Source organism: Eupeodes corollae, chromosome 1, assembly GCF_945859685.1.
Source record: "Eupeodes corollae chromosome 1, idEupCoro1.1, whole genome shotgun sequence".
Lineage (NCBI taxonomy): Eukaryota > Metazoa > Arthropoda > Insecta > Diptera > Syrphidae > Eupeodes > Eupeodes corollae.
Genome location: NC_079147.1, coordinates 242,757,437 through 242,779,419, shown reverse-complemented (window position 1 = coordinate 242,779,419; position 21,983 = coordinate 242,757,437). Strand labels below are relative to the sequence as shown.

General features: G+C 34.5%; 1 protein-coding gene across 4 annotated transcripts in view; it reads left to right on the top strand.

Moving 5' to 3' along the window:
• Positions 1 to 21,983, top strand: part of LOC129942623 (serine/threonine-protein kinase 10) — a 62,357-nt gene that overhangs the window by 25,621 nt on the left and 14,753 nt on the right. For 2 of the 4 annotated variants that reach the window (XR_008781069.1, XM_056051636.1), the window contains exons 2-7: positions 14,319 to 15,565; positions 16,730 to 16,928; positions 17,178 to 17,488; positions 17,556 to 17,699; positions 18,425 to 18,506; positions 18,565 to 19,010. Coding sequence is in view for 3 of the 4 variants with exons in the window: in XM_056051636.1 (XP_055907611.1) it covers positions 15,242 to 15,565; positions 16,730 to 16,928; positions 17,178 to 17,488; positions 17,556 to 17,699; positions 18,425 to 18,506; positions 18,565 to 19,010 (1,506 nt within the window). In the remaining variant the exon portion in view is untranslated. The remainder of the gene's footprint in view (positions 1 to 14,318; positions 15,566 to 16,729; positions 16,929 to 17,177; positions 17,489 to 17,555; positions 17,700 to 18,424; positions 18,507 to 18,564; positions 19,011 to 21,983) is intronic. The other 2 variants (XM_056051637.1, XM_056051635.1) reach the window with 1 other exon arrangement.

Below are 21,983 nucleotides of genomic sequence, written 5' to 3'. Positions count from 1 at the left end.
AAGTTTTGAGATATAAGCATTGTTTATGCATACATTTTCTGTTTGATGAAGCTTTAACTCGAAATGTTGAACATAAACCGACTTAAAAAAAATTTGAGAAAAGTTCACATGAACTCTGTAAATAAGAAGAAATACTACCATCAAATTCCATATTTTCTTGAAGAGCTAAAGAACGTTTCTTTCCATTTAAAAAAGTCCAAAGTCTTTGGAATCCGAAAAATACGGCTTTGGATGTTCAATATGTATTGCTTGTGTAAATACTTGTTTATAAAATCATATTCTTTACGAAATTTGAAGAAAAGCTTTCTGTCAGCTTCGGAATTTGATTTTCTAAATTTGTTAAAAGCTTTTCAGCGCTGAAGTCGTTGTCTGAATTTGAAGCGGTGCCTAGTTAGACAAAGTCTTCAACTACCCAAAGTTATGGTGATGCTTTGTCCAAGACGTCCTCGTCAATGTACTTTCTTGATGACAGCTTATACTTGGTATTGCCATCTTCTCCATCGCAGTGCTTAAAAACGTACCACCGAAATCAAGCTTTGATCTTCTAATAATTTTTAGTATCATCGGCTCATATGAGTAATTGGACGGACCCTGGGAAGATTGTGCCTCTAGTGTTAGGAGTCTTACACAATTTTTCCAGTTTCAGGCTTGGTTCTTTAAAAAAAAATTTTAACTATACCAAAATAAGTTCCTAAAATATTTTTTCGCAACAAGGTACTTGATCAAAGTTGTGATAACTTGGAGTTGTACTTATGAGAAGCCGATACCAAATGTATAGCTTAGGTTAAAAAAAGGTGCCCAGCTATTAGAACCTCTAGATTATCTTCAATTGAAGATCGTGGGTTATTACCCTAGTGGGCTGGACAAGGAAAAAACAAAAAAAAGAAGAACATTTGTTAAGTTGGTCAAGAAAATAGTTTTCATCTCAAAAAGATCTTTCAAATAATTTATTCAGTTGAATTGAATTTTTTCTATCTCATCGGATGCATCAAAGCATAAAAGTTCTTCTTCTGCATATAAGAAACGCATCATTCCCCATTTGACTGGAGGCGATATAATATACAAAGATTTGCTCCATGATGATGGTTGGTCTCATTTTCGTTGTTTCTGGTTGTTGGTTTTTATCATCTTCCAAAGTATATAGCAAAATTTTAATGCAAGAAGCATCATTTAGCTTGAAACCACCTTCGGTCCTCATTTAACGCAAAAAAAAAAAAAAAAAAAATACCAAACACCAACGTATCGTAGTCGTTACAGTAATTATTCAGCTACAGCGGGTGCAGCCGTGCACATTGCACAGACACATGCTGTAATGTAGTATGTAGAATGTATTCCATGCATCATGGACACAGCCGATCCCTCGATGGCTTCCAATTCCAAGACTCTGCCACCTGTATAGAGTAGGTACTAGTACATTGCAGTTGCAGCAACAAATAGATAAAATATAATAGCTGCATGGCATGTTTTCTTTTTCGCCTGTTGCACTCTACCGACATCGTCGTCGTCGCCATCGCCATCATACGGCGAAGTTTTTTACCGTAATCAAAATGGCGAAACAGTAAACAAACTAGTATAAGTACCTACACATATTTCTCCTCCTCCTCCTGAAATACCTACATAGTTTCTGCACTCCAAACGACTTTAAGTTGCATGATGATGTTTATGTGACTCACTCACCTTGCTCATCGAAACGATCTCACAGTAATCATCAGAGAAAGAACAAGTGGGTGAGAGTGAGAGATTGAATACCTTTATACTTGTAATTTAGACTTTAAGAGAACCTATTTTGAGGGCTGACATGCTTCCAAAAGAATTCGTACCTATATAGTTATTGATAAGATATCTCATATTTGTTTCTACACTCTTCAAATAGAGACGTAAAGCAGTAAAAATTTAATTTGCCAGTCGACCCTAATGACACATTTGCGTCATTTCATGTCGCGACTTTATAATCGAGACAAAAACATACGCCTCCCTTGTGCAACAATAATTATTACTGATTGTTCTTTTGTGTTCATAAAATGTTTTTTTTTTCCACAATTTGTCATAAATGTCATTTCTATTCAAAAATGTTTAGTAGTTCTAACATCTTACGATCCCGCGGTACTAAAACTAGATATTTATTTTGGCATATTTGCTGTTCCAGTTCCAGTTTCAGTTTTGTATGAGAAATTTATTGATTAAGATTAGCCACGAGTAGAGTCATTAAATACACTTGTGTCTAAAAACAAATCATCAAAGTTTTTTTTGAATTGAAATAAAACTTGAATGAATGCAATCTTTTGTGAATGAAATCTTTGAAAATAGTTTATTTATTTCAAATTTAAGAGGTTTATAGGTTTAGTACATTTTATTTATTATTATTAACTGGGTTAGATGTAAATGCGTCAACTAAAAGATATTTAAAATTGGTTGGCTTGACAAATACCTGATAGAATCCCGACATTAATTAAATGTTTTATTCATTTAATTGGGTCTTGTCATAGAAAATATGCTTTGAGACTTAAAAAAGAGTTAAATTATGTTTATGATTCATTTTTACTTTTTCAAATACCCCGGTTGCAAGAGTAGATTGAATAACCGAATTGAATCCTAATTAAGATTTCAATCCAGGTATATGGCGGCACTAGATCGAAAGATCGAAATTAAATGGAATCGCTGTAGTTAAAAAAAAAATGGGTGGTGCAACAGTCCGTTGTGAACCAGGGCCTAGTGACTTACAACTCTCAACCATTCCTGTGTAATAGAACTGTTATCAGGAATGGAAGGGACCTATAATTTTTGGCCGAATCCGGAATTTCTCTTGAAGGATTTGTCAATTCCTCGCAATAGGCAGTACCAGCGAAAATTACTTTTTTTTAAATTAATTTGGCACAGGCAGGGATTGAACCCAAGACCCCTTGCATGACAGTCCAACGCACTTTTTTTTTCAAATTCATTTTTATTAATTCAATCTTAAACCTATCTATTTATTTATTTATGGTCCCATACGGACACTCTAAGTTAAACTATAACACTAACTACTAATGTATTCTATTTCAATTTATCTATTTTACTTCAATTTATATTTTATTTATTTCTGTATTTATTAGAAAATTTTGAAAAAAAACTAATATCAAGATCCTTATTTTTTTTACTTAAAAACTACTTAAAATAATGTCCTTAATATAAAACTTAAACTACCTATAAACTACTTAAAACTAGAACAACCACAGCAGCAAATCTAACGTTTTTTGTTTTTATATTTTACTGTCTTTTTTTGTATGTTTTTTTTTTTTTATATTCCATGTATTTTTTTTTTTATTTTTTAATTATTTTTTGTATTTTTTTTTGTGCCACGATGCCTATTCTACTTAAAACTAAACCCTAAAACTATAAAACAAGTATGTAAGCCGGCCAAGGCTTCAACCCCATCCGACTACCCACTATCAAGTGCCGATTGAAGCCACCAAAACTGGTTCTCCTGCTTCACCATATCAGTTCGGTCCCGCTCGGACACAGCCCTACTGAACGGAAGGAGCTTCGCTCCGCCTTGTGCCATGACGTCCCATCTGTACGGGAGTCGCCTATCCACGGTTCTTCGTCTGACGTGGTAGATTAACGGAACTGCCAATCTATCCTGTATCAGACCGCATTTGTCTAAAAAGAGGAATTCCTCTGGTGGAATGAACCCGCTCAAGCGTGCACTTTTAAAATACTCGTCGTTCGGATAGAACGCCTCGAAAATTAAATTGTTGGTCGAAGACATAGCTCTTGCAATGTGACCTCGAACGAGTTTTATCACGAAATTGTCAATTCTGTTGATTCGAGCCCCGTTGTATAGGACCTCGTTGGAATAGTAATGCACATAAGAAGATTCGGCTGTTCGATATAAGCCGGTACAGCGTCGTAAACACTGCCGCTCGAACACCCGAAACTTCTCAACCATACACGATCATTGGCCGTATGAGGGCCATGTAGCAAATTACCTTCACTCTGGCGTCAAGCCGACTGTTAAAAAACAGCCGTTTCGTCAGACCGAAGGCTCCTCTGGCCCTGGTCAGAGCAGGATTCATATGTCTGTCGAAATACAAATACTGATCCAGATACCGAGGTACTTCACTACACTTTTGCTCGCTAATGGCTGCCCGTGAAGATCAACGATGACCATCTTGCGCCAACTCTTACACGTATCCCTCGTGGCCCTAGCCAACGGCGTCCGGAACAGAATTGTCTCTGACTTCTGGACATTTATTTTCAGTTTCCAGTCGTCGCCAGTCTAGCGCACTAACCATCATGCCACGGGTACCACAGTAATTATATCAAGTTTAAAGCGATTCCATTCAGCTTGTCCAGTGGGATCGGATCGGAAAATTCGATTTCGATCCGATTCCTGCATACACGGATCAAAATCCTGATTAAATTCTCTTTGAATACCGTGTAAATGATGAAATAGTGATCAATGATTTTTGTTTCATAATTCAAAGCATATCCGTTCCCATCGAAGCGTTTCAATTACTTTGTATTTATGTATATCTTATCAGTTTTGGTTTTATTGGCTGCCTTCAATCTCGTGTTGTATAGGGTGTCTTGGGTAGGTGGATTTTTAGATACCTTGTTGAACGAGTTGAATAGCTGTATTGAGATAGCTTTCAAAAAATAAAAAGAACTTTTAGCTGTTCACAAAAAGTAGAGGAACATTTAAGCTTGGAAGTCAAAATTTTTGTAAGATAAAACATTTAATGGATAATTCAACTGATACGGCTACTTTTAATTTTTTGTCTTCGATGTCGAGAATTTTTCTTTTGAAATCAGACATTCCACTGCTTCTTTTTCTTAAATGTAGACGAGGGCTTCCAACCGAAGATGAGGCCGAGGGAAAACACGGATAGACCGCAGAGGATGGCAGAAATGAACTTATTGCTTCAGTGTCACTAACTTATGCCTCATTGAGGTAAATTTCAGCCATCATCTCAAAGTATGACCAATTCATTTGCCCTCGGCCAGTCGACGTTTTCTTGTTGTTGTCTATGATAATGTTGTAGAGCTTTTTGATATTTTTGAATTTTATTTCTAATTCCTTCTCATCAAAAATTGACCCGTGTTCTTAAAGAACTTTTGCAATTTCTTGAAAAATTGTTCTTCGCAAATCCTTTCTCGATTTGCACTCCTCCAAGAAGAGCAGAATGAATTTATGTTCCCAACCTTAAAAAAAAAGGGAATAGAGTGGTTCTTCTTTGAGGTTTTGAATAACTTACTTTTCCTTTCAACGACCTTATTTGCTTGTAGCTTCACAAGATTTTCGCCTCTGTCTGCTTTTATACATAAAAACAAAAAAGTTAGATTTATTTATTTTCACCTCTGTTCTACCTCTGGAACAGGATGAGGTTCTTCAACTTCACAATGCTGGACACTAGAGTGGAGGTCATCTACAAAACGAGAGCAAAACAAGTCAATTTTGAAGTTTAAAAAAATAGATCATAATTACCTTATAAAATTCGGAGGCAAATAGCTTCTTCATCGTCTATTATGTACAGAACATCCTCAAATACAACTTCAACTAACAGTTTGTATCTTTTTGTTTACCAACAAATACAAAAAGCTGCAATCAATTTTCAAGTTTCTTGAAATTCAACCATGTGTTAAATCAGCTGTTCTGTCAGATAAATACAAACCCAAGAAATTCGTGGATACCTTTGGATTCCTTTTTTGACATCTCAGCTGTTTTTGATCAGCTGTTATTTTACACGTAAAACACTAACAAAAACGTATCTGGATACCCTACCTGTCTGAGATTGAACGCAGCCATTGACCTCTTACTTAAAAAAATAAGCTCGTTTGTTTTGAATAATAGATCATTTCTGACACAATTGCCAACTAAAAATTGAGAATTGTTTAATTTTGCTATGCAGCTTTAAAAAAGGTTCACATTTTATTAGTTACGAGTGTTGGGCATTATAAAATAAAAAAAAAACACGGAAAAAATAAAGACGAGTTGATCATCTTCCTTTATCATTAAAAAAAAAACTTGCATGATAAATTCATATTGAAACCAGTTTTTGCTAACTCCACATCCATCCACTACCGCACCCTATTTCCCTTTTAATCACATGTGAGACTTGTGATGTTGTGAGGTGAACTTGCTATAAGGCATAACACAGCACAGATCAGTCTTTCATATTCAATCGAAGCAGATCTACCTGCCTGCCTGCCAACAATAATAACCAATGTCAACAACGGTAGCTTCTGCTGGCTGCTGCTATGAGCTGAGTACCTATCCTATATGTGTGTTCAGAGTTTGAATCTGCGCGCTGAACGGCCTTTACGTTTTGAAAGTATTTGAATAATGATGATGCCATCCCCCAGACACATTCATCGGAAATGTTTTTCGTTCGTTCAACAATTTTTTCGTGTGCTTTTTCTTATACTCGTACACATATCTTGAACTATTTACTATATAAAAGTATCTGGTAGATAATAATGTGTGTCACTCGATCATATAGCAAATAATACGAGAGAGAATGAAGTTGAAGATGAATCAATTTTGCGCAACCTCACCTCATGTCAGTCATTGTGAGTGAAGTGTTCAATGAATTTTAAAATTTTTGTATGGCCTTATGGCCCGCGTGGAGATCGTTTAAGCAAATTTACTTCGATATGGAGAAGTGTTAAACGATCGAGACACGCAATAGAATTCACATTATGATCGTCGAAATAATTTGACATTCCTCTTAGAAAGTGATATGTATAGATCATCGAAGTTATTTCAAGCCGTCTTGTTGTATGTTGTTGTTGTTGTTTCGGTTGCCGTAATACCGCCGCCGTACCCTAAATGGTGATTGCATATGGCGAAGCATTTGAAATATAAATTAGCAGTCAAAGGATGATTACGCTTATGCAACTAATATCAACAAAGTGGTATTCATCTCACGTACTGGCGCTTTATTTTGTCTTCTTTTTTGTTAGTTTTGCCAATAATTTAAAATTGTACTTTATATAATCAGCTGCTATAAATGTAAATATTGTACAATATGACGGCTGATGTTGAACTTGCATGATTTGTGTACAATATGTCCACAAAACAAAACACACTTCCTGCAACAATCACACACAGCAGTGGATCACAACAAGTGAAAACAAAATGAAAATAAAGATTTTATTTCCTTTTTAGCAAATTTGTTTTTCTTTTTGGCTTTCATTCAATAAAAACACAGAAAACAAATATTATTCTTAAGTATAATTATTTTTTCTTGTCGGAATATATAATGTAGGTAAAAGTTATTTATAGTACAGTAGAATCTCGCTAATATGGGTTCGGTATGCGCAACTCGTTAGTTTACAATAAGATTGTCCACTCTTAATACTTTTAAATTTTATAAACATTACAAAAATAATTTAATATCTAAATAGTCATTACTTACTTAAAATTTAAAATAAAGCTTTGATTTTCTTTATAACTTGCTCAAAAACTGACTTTTTGATTTTGTGTACAATATTCTACAAAATACTGGGGTGGAATCGGGTAAGGCGATTTGTGATAGGTGACATCAAAATCAACAAATTCGGTCTGTGGAAGGTGATAGTCACCGGTGACAATCACGATTTGGTGACTTTTTCTGGTGACATCTCTTTAGTTGTCACTTTCATTGGAAATTGAATTTTATTTTTAGTTGCTGAAATTTCAAGACAATATGAATGTGTTTGTGCCGTTGATTTTAAATTCTGAAAATGAAAATATTAATCATAATAGAAATGTCCGGGTCTTGAGGATTAACCTCCGCAATAAAATAAACATTCTTGATCTTCCAAGTCCAAAGTAAGTACGCATATGTGCTATATATGCGGTCAACATACATTCCCCCCATTCTTCGATTAGCCGTGACTTTAAATTTTCTTGGAGGTGGTGGCTACCAAAGGCAAGTTGGCGCTGACTGGTCAGCTCCAATGGGCCAAAGTACTGTTTGTGAGGTTATTTCTTTGACCTTAAAACAAATGGAGAGGAAATTGTGCCCACTTACAATCAAATTTAATCAATGGGCTTCAGAAGCAACAAAAATGTTCTTCTACGAAAAATATCAAATTCCTGGAGGTAGGATTTTGTTTCTTAGTAAAAATAAACTAATTTTATTACTTGTTTTTTATTTTATTATTTGTTTGCTAGTAATCGGCTGCATTGATAGGAGTCATTTATGATTCTCCGCCCTTCGCAAAATGAGCATATGTATTTCAATAGAAAAGGAAGACATAGTGTAAACGCTATGATCATAAGTCAATTTTTTGATTCATTAATTTTTGTTGCCTAGATCTGCAACGAGAACAGAAAAATGCAAAATATGGCGGGAGTGCTCACGACAGCTTTGTATGGAGACAGAGTGCTCAACGAGAAAAGTTAAATGCAGACTATTGTGCAGGCAGAACATCATCGTGGCTACTTGGTACATCAAAACTTATAATTACATAATAATCCGAATAGCCTCAGATCGGTTTTTGAATACAACCACTGAAATTGTAATAAACGTCATAATTAATTTATCTAGATCTAAATTTGTAACACAGGTTCAAAAAAGCATAAATCATACAAAAAGAAATATCCTTGCCCATAAAGATAACTTATTTCCGTCTCATGATGGTGGTGAGATACATGTTAGAATTCTCCTGATTAGTGAATCTGTACTGTTTAATATGTAAGATTGCTCTCATAACATTTTTAATATTTCTTTTACTTAACGTTAAAGATCCAAATACTCAAACACGTGGGTTTGATGACTGAATACGACAGCGAAAACGGTGACGCACAATGTCTACAAGTTATTATAATATTTTCAATAGAATGATAACTGATGCAATAAGAACTATAAACAGGGCTGAATATGCAACATATGGAAAATTGCATCAAGGAAGATGAAGTCCTATGTCTTGTTTTGTATGGTTTACTAGAAGTTTTATTTTTGGTGGCGCAAAATAATATTGTAATTTATTTTACATAAATCATCTAAAAACGAGTACAAAAAAAGTTTTGTTTACTAATTTTATTAATAAGAATACAGTTCTACAGATTTCGGAGGGAAAAATCAGAACATTTCCGATAGAGCATAAAGTTGATCTAGTATGTAAGAAGTTTTGTGCACCTTTGATCTTGATATAAAGCCTATATTCGTCCGAAATTCGAGAACAGTTCCTGTATTTGGGCAGATGATCCAATAAACCATTTGAGTCTCCTGAACAAAATTTAAAATAGAGCTCTAAAAATTGTAGGAGTCTGTTATCTAATTTAAATATTTGTATCTTTTGAGCACCACGCGCCGCAAGGCCCAAGGATGGTTTCGAATAGTACGAGTGTCAGTGCCAGTAAGATAGGTTTTAAGATTAAGACAACATAAGTGACTTCATATGCAGTCAACTGAATTTCATATTAAGTTAAATGCATTCTTTGAACGAAAATTTTGACCAAGGCAAATATTAAGTTTTTCAAGTGTAATACATTTTAAACTCGGAACTTCACTTCATTAACCTCACCTTTAGTTGCCAAAAACAATTGTTTTCTACAAAACACTTCTTAGGCAAGCTACAAGTCCATCACTGCTTGTCTTTTATATTGGAAACAAATTGTACTTATTTCTTTTTCAATTTGAAAACGGGTTTACACAAAACATTCAAAAGAATTGTGCAAAAAAGAAATAAATTACAACAGTTGAATGAAAAATGTGGACTTGACTTTGACTTGTCTTTCCAGTCAACTAACTAATAAAGTTCCTTTAACTGGAAGAACATTTTTTGGCAGCTGGCCATTCAGATACTAGAAACCTGCAGTCTGCCCATTGTCTTGAAAAGAAGGCAATTTTTTGACAGCTATGTACAGTTGTGTTCAAAAAAATAGGAGTGCCTGTTCTTTTTAGATTAAATCGTGACTCAAAAGTTGTATTATTTTTTTAAATTAATTTTTTCTTTTGTACAAAATAGGTAATCCAGTCTTTTATTATTATGCTTAAAGACTACTTTGTTTAAAACAAATAATGTAGTAAAAACATGAATTTTATCAAAATAAAGCCAAAACGAATTGTTCAAAATAATGGGAGTAAACAAAATAAAGTATAAAAAACTAAAAAAAAATATTCAATATTAAGATTTTTTTGTCAGTATTTTGTGGAAAATCCTTTGTTTTTTTTATAAATGCTGCACATCTGCGTGGCATAGACTCTCAACTGGAATTTGGTTCCATTTTTCCTCGACTGCGTCCCACAACTGCCTCGAATTCAAGGGTCTTCGTCGAGACACAACCTTTTTCACATTTGCCCATAAATTTTCTATGGGATTGAGGTCAGGCGACTGAGCTGGCCAGTCCATGACCTCAACCCCATTGACCCGAAACCATTCCTTGGTAGGCTTACTGGAGTGTTTCGGGTCGTTGTCTTGTTGAAATACCCATTTTGCCGGGTATATTCCAACTCGCTGCATCACATTGGACATTATATCCACATAAACGCGCTGGTCCATAGTGCCAATGATTTGATGTATAGGGCCAACACCAGCAGCATATGAGAAACTGCCCGATGCCATCACTTTAGGACCTCCATGCTTTACCGTTTTAATGGTGTACCGAGGCTTAAACTCGGAATTTTCTGGACGTCGTACGTATTGCCTAGAGCCAGTTCCACCGAATAAAACAATTTTGGTCTCGTCAGTCCACAAAATGTTTCGTCATTTCTCTGCAGGCCAATTAGCATGGCTTCTTGCAAATTTCAAAAGAGCGGCTACATGTTTTTTTGCAAGTATCGGCACTTTTCGTGGACTGCGAGCGGAAAGATTGTGTTCCAACAATCGCCATCTTATTGTTACGCTACTTACTGCCAGTCTTAGATCTTCTTAGATCATCTTAGAGGACGCAAAAGGATCCTTTCGGCTGTAGCGAACAATACGACGATCGTCATTTTCACTCGTTTCTCGTTTCCGTCCCCGGGTCGATCATTAGCTCAGAGCACTCCAACATCAACTTTATATCCTTATATTTTTCCTTCATTTCGCAACTTTTTTATGATTTCCCGTTTTTCGTCGGTGCAGTGCTTTCCGCGGCCCACTAAATAGCCAAAATTGTTTAGATATTCGATATTCCAACTATTTAATATTCCTATTTTAATTTAGTTACTTACTGTTTATTTTTTGAAGTTTTTAAGTTTTTGATTTTTTTTTTACGTACAATATAACTTACACTCCTATTATTTTGAATAGCCTGTATGAGAGTAAAGATCATTTGATCTCTGGTTACAAATGTAAACGGTTATGAATTCCAAAGCAGTTCATTGTTTTATCATCTTTAATGTCCCGTTATACTTACCGGGAGAGAAATGGGCTGATTACACATGGTAAAAAACACTTGAACAAATTTTGTAAAAGCACTCCTATTATTTTGAACACAGCTGTAGTCTAAAGCTTCTCAATTCCTAAATAGGCCCACTCCATTTTTTCCATTGCCCTACTGTTCTTGACAATTATCCAATAGTCGAAGAAAGTGCTTCTCCGTTCGGCATACAATTGTAGGGCTCCGACATTAATTGCACAGGAAGTGTTAAGAGTAGTAAGTCACTGATTGTGGTCTGTAATTGGCATTCAAATTGGTTTAAAAACATTTGTGTCACAATTTCGCAGTTACATTCCTGATTTGATTTTGAATATAATGAAAAATATCTCCTCTTACCATTACATTATTTTTTGTGGCCTTTTGTTAAAAAACTTCATCGACTAGTTCCATGCTAAACGGATTTGTTTTGTTAGCTCTTTCCTTAAATTCTGTAAAGATGAATTCTAAATGCCACTTCAAATATGTATAAATAAAATGAGAGAACTCTCAGAGTATTTGGTTGAAAACGCTCCCATAAACGAACTTAAAGAAGAGTTAAACATACTGACTTTAGATAAAAAAGGCAGGATTTGATGGTGTCCCACCAATATTTTTTAAAAATACCGCAAAGGCAATTGCTTTGCCACTTAGCATAATATTCAACCGGTCTATTGATTCAGGCATATTTCTTAAAAGTTGGAAAAATTCTTTTATATTTCCTATTTACAAAGCAGGTTCAAAAAATGATGTCCAAAACTATCGTCCAATTTGTAAAATATTAGCTATCCCAAAACTTTTCGAAAAGTTGATTTATAAAAAACTTATACTTTTATTAAAAGAAGTGATCTCTCCAATGCAACATGGTTGTTTAGGTCTTGGGTTCGATCCCTGCCTATGCCAGTCTTTTCACGGGTACTGTCTCTTGCGAGGAATTGACCAATTCTCCAAGAGTAACTCTTGTCATGAAAATGTGCTTTCTCAAATTAGTCGTCCGGATTCGGCATATAAACTGTAGGTCCCCTCCATTCTTGACAACATTACTCGCACACAAGAATGGTTGAGAGTTGTAAGTCACTAGGCCCTAGTTCCCAACGGACTGTTGCGCCACCCAATTTATTTTTTTTTTATCTACCAACACAAATCTTATAATTTTTTTTCTAATTTTGTGCTTACAACAATGGAGAAAGGTTTTCAGTACGATGTGATCTATACTGATTTTGCCAAAGTATTCGATAAAGTTGATCTTGTTTCGAAAGCTTCAGGGGCATGGTATTCACTCTATTCTATTGAAATGGTTTTATTCGTATCTGAGTGATCGAACCCAATTAGTTCGTATTGCCAATAGGTTTTCTGATGCTATTATGGTTACAGCCGGTGTCCCCCAAGGAAGTCATCTGGGCCCTTTGTTGTTTCTTCTACTTGTCAATGATATTCCAGATGTTCTTGTTCATTCACAATATCTTAAGTTTGCTGAAGATTTGAAAATGTACTGCATCGTAAAAAATGTATCAGATTGTTTAAAGTTGCAAACAGACTCATTTAATTTATATGATTGTTGTGTGAACAATAAGCTGTTTTCAAATGTATCTAAGTGTCAGAGTCTTACATTCTGTCGTCGTTCATCACCTTTATGTTTTGAATATTCCTTAGGAAATACGACTCGATAAAATTAAAGAAAAGAAGCATCTAGGTGTAATATTTGACATTAAGTTCAATTTTAATAGTCACATACACTATCTAGTAGCCAAATCAAGTTCTATGTTAGGATTTATTAGAAAAAATTCGAAGAAATTTAATGATTCCTTCACTCTTAAGAGCATGTATTTCTCATACGTGAGGTCTATTGTGGAATATAGTTGTATAGTATGGAATCCTTTTTATTCCATTCACTTAAATAGACTTGAAAGAATTCAAAAATGCTTTTCTAGATACATGTTTTATCTATGTATTACGCTGGAATATTCCTCGACCTTCGTATGATGGCCGATGTTTGCTTTTTGGCCCACAAAAATTCGACGAAAATATTTTGATGCAATGTTATTAGAGACTTAATAAATTCTAAAACTGATTGTCCATTTTTGTTAAGTAAGGTTTGTTTTAATTGTCCTGGGTGTACGTTAAGAGTGTTTGATACCTTCCTTGTTCTTCAAGACAGAGTAAATTATGACCTAAATGAGCCAATTTCCCGTTGTTTAAGACAGGCAAATTCAGTGTGTAAAAATGGAAATTTAGATTTTTTCGAATGTTCTAGTAGAGATATAGAGATAAGTCACATTTAATGTTTTTGTTTGAGCTATGGACTTTAATAATTTGTATTGTTATAGTTTATTATTATTATTTGTAATTTTGTAATAACTAGTCTATAAGAGTTGTGTACTCTACTTGATGAAATATATGTAAATAAATAAATAAATACAAAAAAGTCTCATATAAACAAGCACTAACTTAAAGTTCTGCATCTTTTTATGTAAATCAACAGTTCAGTCTCCAGCATGAGGCTCAATAGATCTCTAGGTCGCAGTGTATCCTTACACTTTTAACCTATTTATTCAATCAGTATCCTGCGTAACAAAATGTCTTGGATTTAAAGCTTCTTCTTGCGTGAGTCACACACAACAAGGCATTAGGATATTTTCCGAATGTAAGCTATTACCTTAAATATCCCTTCAGCAGTTTTTAATTCAAAGAAACCTTAAAAATAAATTTCTAATGTGAATAACAACACCCAACCCAATATGTTACTCTCAACGTTCCAGTAGTTCATTTTCCTTATCTCTTCAAACTGGTCTTACGAAAATAAAATATAAAAAACGAAAAACATTTTTGTGATAAAAATATTTTATCAGCAAAAATAACCTTGAAAATAATTGTATATACTTTTGTTTCAACTATTTCTCTCTGAGAATTGACGATTTTATCGTCTTCAAATTTGATTAAGTGTTGTGATTTTGTTTGGTTTTTAGATTTAAATTAAATTGTGTCTTTTTCTTTTATATATTTGCAGGTTTTTAAAAAAACTTGGACACAAAGGGAAGAACTTTGTGAAAACTTTAAAACACATATAATCGTCACATCACATGCCTGGAGTGGAGAGACTGCAGTTCGAGAAGTACCTAGTAATCATATAATTTAATTAGGTATTCTCGTCGTTCAAAAGGAAGGCAAACGTACACAAAACAACGAAAATAAAATAAAATACAACAACAAAAAATAAAGTCATTCTCATTTCGCGACTACTTACCTGTGCTTTTGTTTGCCCCCGCAGTTCGTTCACCATCGCATCAATCATTTTACTTGGAAACGTATGTATATACAGCAAGTTTTTCGTTCCGCAAATCAAATAAATATCAGATTACATGAATTCAAAAAAGAAACGGAAATTCTGCCATCCCCGCCTAATCAAAATCGATCAGCTTTATCGACACACTGATTAGCAGCAGGAATCCCTATTGGTTTTCCGAATCGAATACTAGAGAGCAATTACGTCATTTATGGGGTCAGCAAGAGACTTCTACCTCATAAGCTGATTACCAACCAACCTACACAATAAACAAAAAAAAAAAACAAAATACAATATAGAATTGAACCGAAACAAAACGACTGATTTTTATAAATAAATTTATTAAGTGCATTATATACTTTTTGTATATATAAATAAAACAATTTATTTACTAGTAAATGGCATATCAATTGTGATACTTTGAGGAGTGTATAAAATAAAATAAAAAACAAAAAAAAACAACTGATGAGTCCATGACAAATTAGCTGCTTCTTCGCAAAATGTAGCTATTTAATTGGACATTGGTTATTTTTTATTTTTTAAATTACAAAGAGGCATTACGCATACAGTTGTGTCCAAGAGAAGGGAAAACTTGACCTTCCAAGTAATATAATAACCAGCAAGAAGGGGTTAAAGACAACATCAAAATGTCTTTTATAAATAATCTGAAGAAGGTTTTCCACATCGGAGGTGGAGAAGCCAAAAAGAAACGTCTCTACAACAATATCAAAATGGACACAGATATTGCTGATTTTTGGGAGATGGTTGGGGAGTTAGGTGATGGTGCATTTGGAAAAGTTTATAAAGCTCAGCATAAGGAGACAAGACGATATGCTGCAGCTAAAATGTGTACATTAGAGGACGAGGAGAACCTCAGTGATCATATGGTAGAGATTGATATTCTGTCGGAAATTAAGCATCCGAATATAGTCGAATTGTATGAAGCATTCTCCCTAGATGATAAATTATGGGTAAGTAATATTTTTTTTAATTGCCTTCATGGTAGTAAAAAATCAATAACTAATACAAATTTTGTCCATAAATTTTGTGTGTTATGTGTGTGTTGTTGATTCTATCTGCGATCTGTGCATTTGTAATGTCGAACCAAGTTGTAACTTGAAGTGTAACTGAGCCTGGTTATTTTTCCAATTTCTCTTCTTCTCCTACCACAGCTGGAGGTGAAATCAGCGAGAAATTGAAACGATTATTCTTTGTCCTTCGGATGTGGAAGCTCAACGGCAGCGTATGTTAAGCTCATTAAATTCCGATCTCGGCAGCATTGTCCAATAGGGAATTATAAACCGTGTAGAATTTAATGCTACAAAAACTCAATGCTGTTTTCTGTCGTTAAAGCGCAACCCTCTCCCGTTGCCGCTATCCATGAGTGGCACTTGCATCCAGGAAACTAATCAACTTTCAGACTTATTTAACTCTTATGGAAAGATCACATATTCGACATTCACAAAAATGCTGCTAGTTGCTTAGGATTTCTGAGACGGTGCAAGAATTGTTTCGTCCCTTCTGATCCGGCTGTAATTTAAATAGCCTTTAGTCGTCCAAAACTTGAATATAACTTTCATATCTTTCGTTAACCTTAAAAGCTACCTAACTCGAACACCGCCGCAATGTTTCAGGCATTTCGTTTTTTAAAAACAGTGCTCTATCGAATTAGCCAGTTGCATTCTTTCCCTCAAAAAATTCAGCCGGAATACTCGTACTTCTAGGAAAGCTCATCGGTTTAACCTTGAGCTCAATTTCGGACGTTCTGTGAAGTATACGAGAATGTGGAATGCTTTACCGATATCTCCTCTTTAATTAAATACTTCCCTATTTTCCTAAAGCTCGCAGTGTGTGTTTAAACTTTAAACATTTTAAGGGTATTAATAACCCCTTGAGTGCCCGTTAATTATACTTAACATAATAATTTCATCCTCCTCAAACAAAACAAAAAACAAGTTTAAAATTTTATTTACATAACTTACTTTCCCAGACACATGCACACAAATTACAAAAACATGCACACGCACTCAGAAGTTAGTTATCGTTTTTTTTTCTTATTTAAATAAAAAATTGGCAAGTTTCATTATCACTTAATTGATATTGTTTCGTTTTTTTTTTTCATTTTACTTTCACAGATGTTAATTGAGTACTGTGATGGCGGTGCCTTAGATAGTATTATGGTAGAGTTGGAAAAACCTTTAACCGAACCTCAAATAGCCTATGTATGCAAACATATGACTGAAGGCTTGAATTTTCTACACAAAAATAGAGTAATTCATCGAGACTTGAAGGCTGGTAATGTTCTATTGACCATGGAAGGCGGTGTCAAATTGGGTAAGAACGTGCATATATTTTTCAATTAAACAATTAACTCTCGAATATCATCATCAATATTGTGTCGAGTAGATAGATCATTGTCCCCATCCCCACCAAGAACAAAAAAAATATAGCAACAACAAAAAAACATTCCTTAAATTAAAGAGGGGTCAATCTATTTATATCAAGACACATTATTTGAGACTTGAATGTCGTCTGTTCGCTCTTATTTCTATACAAAAAAAACTCTCTTTCTTCTCTATTTAGCTGATTTCGGGGTGTCAGCCAAAAATAAACACACGCTCCAGAAGCATGACACATTCATGGGAACACCATACTGGATGGCTCCCGAATTAGTTCTATGCGAAACTTTTCGGGATAATCCATACGATTTTAAAGTTGATATTTGGTCGCTTGGCATTACTCTGATTGAATTGGCACAGATGGATCCGCCAAATAGTGAGATGTCGCCAATGCGTGTGCTTTTGAAAATTCAAAAAAGTGAACCTCCACGATTGGATCAGCCATCCAAATATACAAAAGAATTTAATGACTTTTTGAGTAAATCCTTAGTGAAGGTTTGTAAATTAAAGTGATTCATTAAAAAATGTTTTTCAACAACTGGATTTTTGATTTTTTTTGTAGGATCCTCTGTTACGGGCGTCAACTGATAACCTAATGACGCATCCTTTTATAAACCGGGTTCTTGATGGTAAGCCGATAAAAGATCTACTTCTGGAATACAAAGCTGAAGTCGTTGAAGAAGAAGTTGTTGACGAAGAAGCTGAGGTAAGTTCAAAAACATTTCTCTTTCTACACTTCTTCTATTACTTTGGCTATTCTTAAACCAAACCCTTATACCTGCAAACAAAAAAAAAACTATTCTTTCTTCTTTTCACGCTGCTTTTAAATAAATTAAAATCACCTATTAATAAACCCTTTTAAAATGCTAGAAAGCAAAACGTCAAGCAAAGCGAAGGTCACTTTATCAGAGGGTTGGTAAGTCGTCAGACTAGTGCTGCATCCAAAAAATAAAAAAAAAACACATAATTACATTTTATCGAAACATTTTTAATTAATTTTTTTTCAAACAAATTCACAAGTCTCATTTCTCTACTACTGTTTTTCTGTACCTTTTGGACTCAAACTAGTCTGACTGTACAGTGTACATATTATGTAAATGCTAGCATTTTAATTAATTTTGTTTTATAATTTAGTTTAAAAGTTTTAGATTAAAGTAAAAATTTTGATTTTATTTAAAAGAATCCAAATAAAAATGTAAACGTTAATTCAGCTCTTTGATTTCAAACATTAAGCTATATTATAGAATTTGGAAGTTACTGGCTCTCCAAGAAATGAAATTTAGCCATTCAAACCTTTTTTCGTTCCCAAATTAAAATTTACAATTCTATTTTTATTGATCTTTTCCTTTCTGCTTGAAAAAAAAACGCAAAAATTGACATAGTTGAATTGTTTGTATTAAATATTGCTTTTTTTGTGAAAAATTTAAATAGGAACCCCGCAACTCTGCGCACCCACTCGACCTGGACGATGACTCTTCATCGCAACAGAGTCAAGAAATCGATAAACGTAAGAGTGCGTTGCGTATACATTTAGTAATATTTTTTAAAACTAAAATTTCATTTTTTAACAGTTCCAGGCACTCCAACATCTGTGTCACAAACATCGAGGGATTCAAAAGAATCTTCACCCGCGATCCCGACTACTCCTACTGTATCAACAACAACGACACCACCACCACCTACAACACCAACGCCACAAACAGTTCCAGCACAAATTGCACCAGCAGCAGCAGCATCGGCAGCTGGTAAAGCGGAAAACAATGTTAAGTCTCAAGTTAAAACATCATCACCCCCGCCACCACCATCTGCAATTGTGCAAGATAAGATTCCGCCACCACCAGCGGTTGTGCAAAAACAAATAAGTCCTCCTCCTCCAGCACCGTCACAAAAATCAACACAACCATCTGCAGCTAGAGCAGATACGAAGGCGACTGCACCAGTACCACCAACTTCTACAAGTGAAATTACACCCGAAAATGAAAGGAAAAAGGTTGATAATACTGATGGAGAAAAGAAGGTAAACTATATTTAAAAAAAAGTATGTATTAAAGGGACTAACAATATTAGTTGCAACGATTTACTTTGTTTCTTTTTGAAATTTAAGAAAATCTTCATTTGTATTCTTTTAACTGTTCTACTTATTTGAAGTACCCCTATTGATAGGTACTCCTAGCCCTCGGAATTACCTACAAACAAAAAGCAACAAAATTCAGATTTTAGCATTAAATAGATAGACTCAGTGCTTCTGAAAAATTTGTATTCTACTGATTCTGTAGCTTAATTTGTTTGATAAAATGTTATATTAAATTTCTGCACAGCTGGCCATAAACTTGCTGCGCCAAAAAACGAACAAAAACATTTTTCCCAATATTTTGCTTCTGCATCAAGTTCGATTTGTTTTCTTTAACAACAATAAACTTATGTTATAGGTATAAGAAAGGATATCAAATTACTTCCAGTTATTTGTCATAAAATGGTAATTCAAGTGGACCAAAAATGTAGCCATTTAATTGATATAGCTTATTTGATTATTTTCTTCGTCGCCGGTTTTAATTATTTGCTTCTTTACTTTTAATGTATTTTAAGTGAAAAAAATCGATATTTTACTTAAATGGACAAAAACAATATTTTACTCCATGTGTCGGAAAAATCACTTGGGAATGCTATCAAAAACCACAAAACTTAGTTAAAGTAAATCCAACCTTTTTTATAGAAATATTGGCAAACAAAAACAAGACGTTGATTCAAGAATAAGCACTTAAACGTAAGATTTGTTAGACGTACAAAAGTGTCGAAACAAAATATTAAAAGAAGTCATCGTTTTTCGCGAAGACAAAAGGCCTGTGTTTTTGAAATTTAATTGTTTGAATCATACAATCTTAATTCAAAGTGTTTGGAAATGATTACTTACTTTACTTAGGTCCTCAAACATGTTAAGTCCGTTTAGAACCCCTTAAGGGCCTCTATTACGCCTACGCGCCATTGTGTACGGTTTCCGGAGATGTGTTTCAGCTCCCTCCAACTCTTGCCTAGTGACGCTGATTCCACCTCGACTGTAATGCGCAATCTGCTTCTCGGTCGTAAAGCTCTTCTTCCTTCTAGTGTGCAGTGAGGCTTCCACTGCATTGCTTGGATTGCAATGCAGTCGTTACCTTTTCGGAGCGTATGTCCACTCCAATGCCACTTACGCCTTCGTATTTTAGTGTCTATAGGTTCCTGACCTGTCCTTCTATGAAGGACCTCATTTGATATTGGGTTTGGCCAGAAAATCGTTAGGATGTTACGAAAACATCTATTCACGAAGGTTTGCACCTTTATTATAATGGATGAAGTAACCCTCCAAGTGTTGCAACCATAAAGAAGCACAGATTCGACATTTGTGTCGTAGGTTTGTTCTTAAGCTGATAGAATTATTTCTCCAAATTTTTGACAGCATATTAAACGCCGCTTTTGCCTTGCCGATGCGGAAGATGACTTCTTGTTCGGTTCCGCCTTCGATGGAGACGATACTCACAAGGTATTAAAAGCTCTCCACGTTTTTCCACCGGCTGCGAAGAAATATTTATTTGAGAGGTTGGTCCGGTTCCGGGGCTGATCATTTTTGTTTTGCCGAAATTCATTTTCAGCCCCACAAATTCTGCTTCTCTCTCCACACTTGTTGTCATTTGATGAAGATTCATGATCCTATGGGGGAGTCACATCGTCCGCATAATCCAAGTGCTTTAAAAAGAATGTAAAAGTCCATTTGATCCCTCCGCTACCTGATAAAGCTGCGGGCATTACATCTCTTATCACCAACCAAAACAATATTGGCGACAGAATACAGCCCTGTCTGACTCCGCTACGAATTTCGAAATCATCTGACAACCAATCATCGTGCAGAACGTGACACTTGGATTCATCATATGTTGCTTTAATAATAGCAAAGAGGAATGCCTCTCCTCCGCAAAGCTAACCAAATATACTTCCTTCAAACGCTATCAAAATCCTTCTCGAAGTCGATGAACAGCAGTTATAGTGGTGATCGAAATTCAACGCACTGTTCAATCACTGGAAATGATGAACGACGGTAAATCCTTTACTAAAACAGTTGAACTTTAAACACACCAAATTGACTGTTAAGCACTTCAGGTCATCCGTGATTGTTTTTCAATCTTTTACTTTATATGGAATTTGTCCGGTTCTATTTTACGTAAAATCTATAATGACTATGATTTTTCAACAAGATAACGACCCAAAAACGGGCTCTAGGTTTGAAGTGGCTTACGCAAAATTATGATTTAAACCCATTAACACGAGTTCCTCACTCTTTCGACTGATTCGACAAGAGTATATTAAAATAATGTATTCTAAATGTATAAAGTTGTTCGCTACAGTATTAAAAAGATGTGTAAAAGTTATACGAGAAACAGTATTTCCAATAAAGTACTATCTATAAAAATAAACTATTATGGTTTTAAATTACTTGAATAACAAAGTGAAAACATTAATATTCCAATCAATATTTAATTTGTAACTGAAAAGATAGATCCTATTATAGAACAACAAGTGTATGTCAATATTATATTATGATCGCTGTTCGTAGCGTTGTTCATATTCCTAAGATGGTTTTACAAAAACCATTCTTGCGAAGTCATGTTAGTGCAATTAGTTTTGCTTTGCTCGAAAAATTAAAACTTAGATTGATTACATTGTATATATTTATTAACACTGTTTCAGAAAGGGCGTTTTTTAGTATAATTCTTGTTTATTATTCTTGGCTTCCAATTAAATTCCGCTTATATTTAGATCGGATCAATAAATACAGCCTGCAAATTTTTGTTCATGCTTTTAAGATGCCTCATTTTGGAGCTGCTTTTAACTGTTTTCATATTTTGTGTTGAAGCTTCAACCTTGCAAATCAGGAATCATGTTGAAAATCTTATATTTTCTATTCGATTTCATGATTTGTTTATAATTTTTGCTTTTGTATTTTGAAGGTAAAACTTGT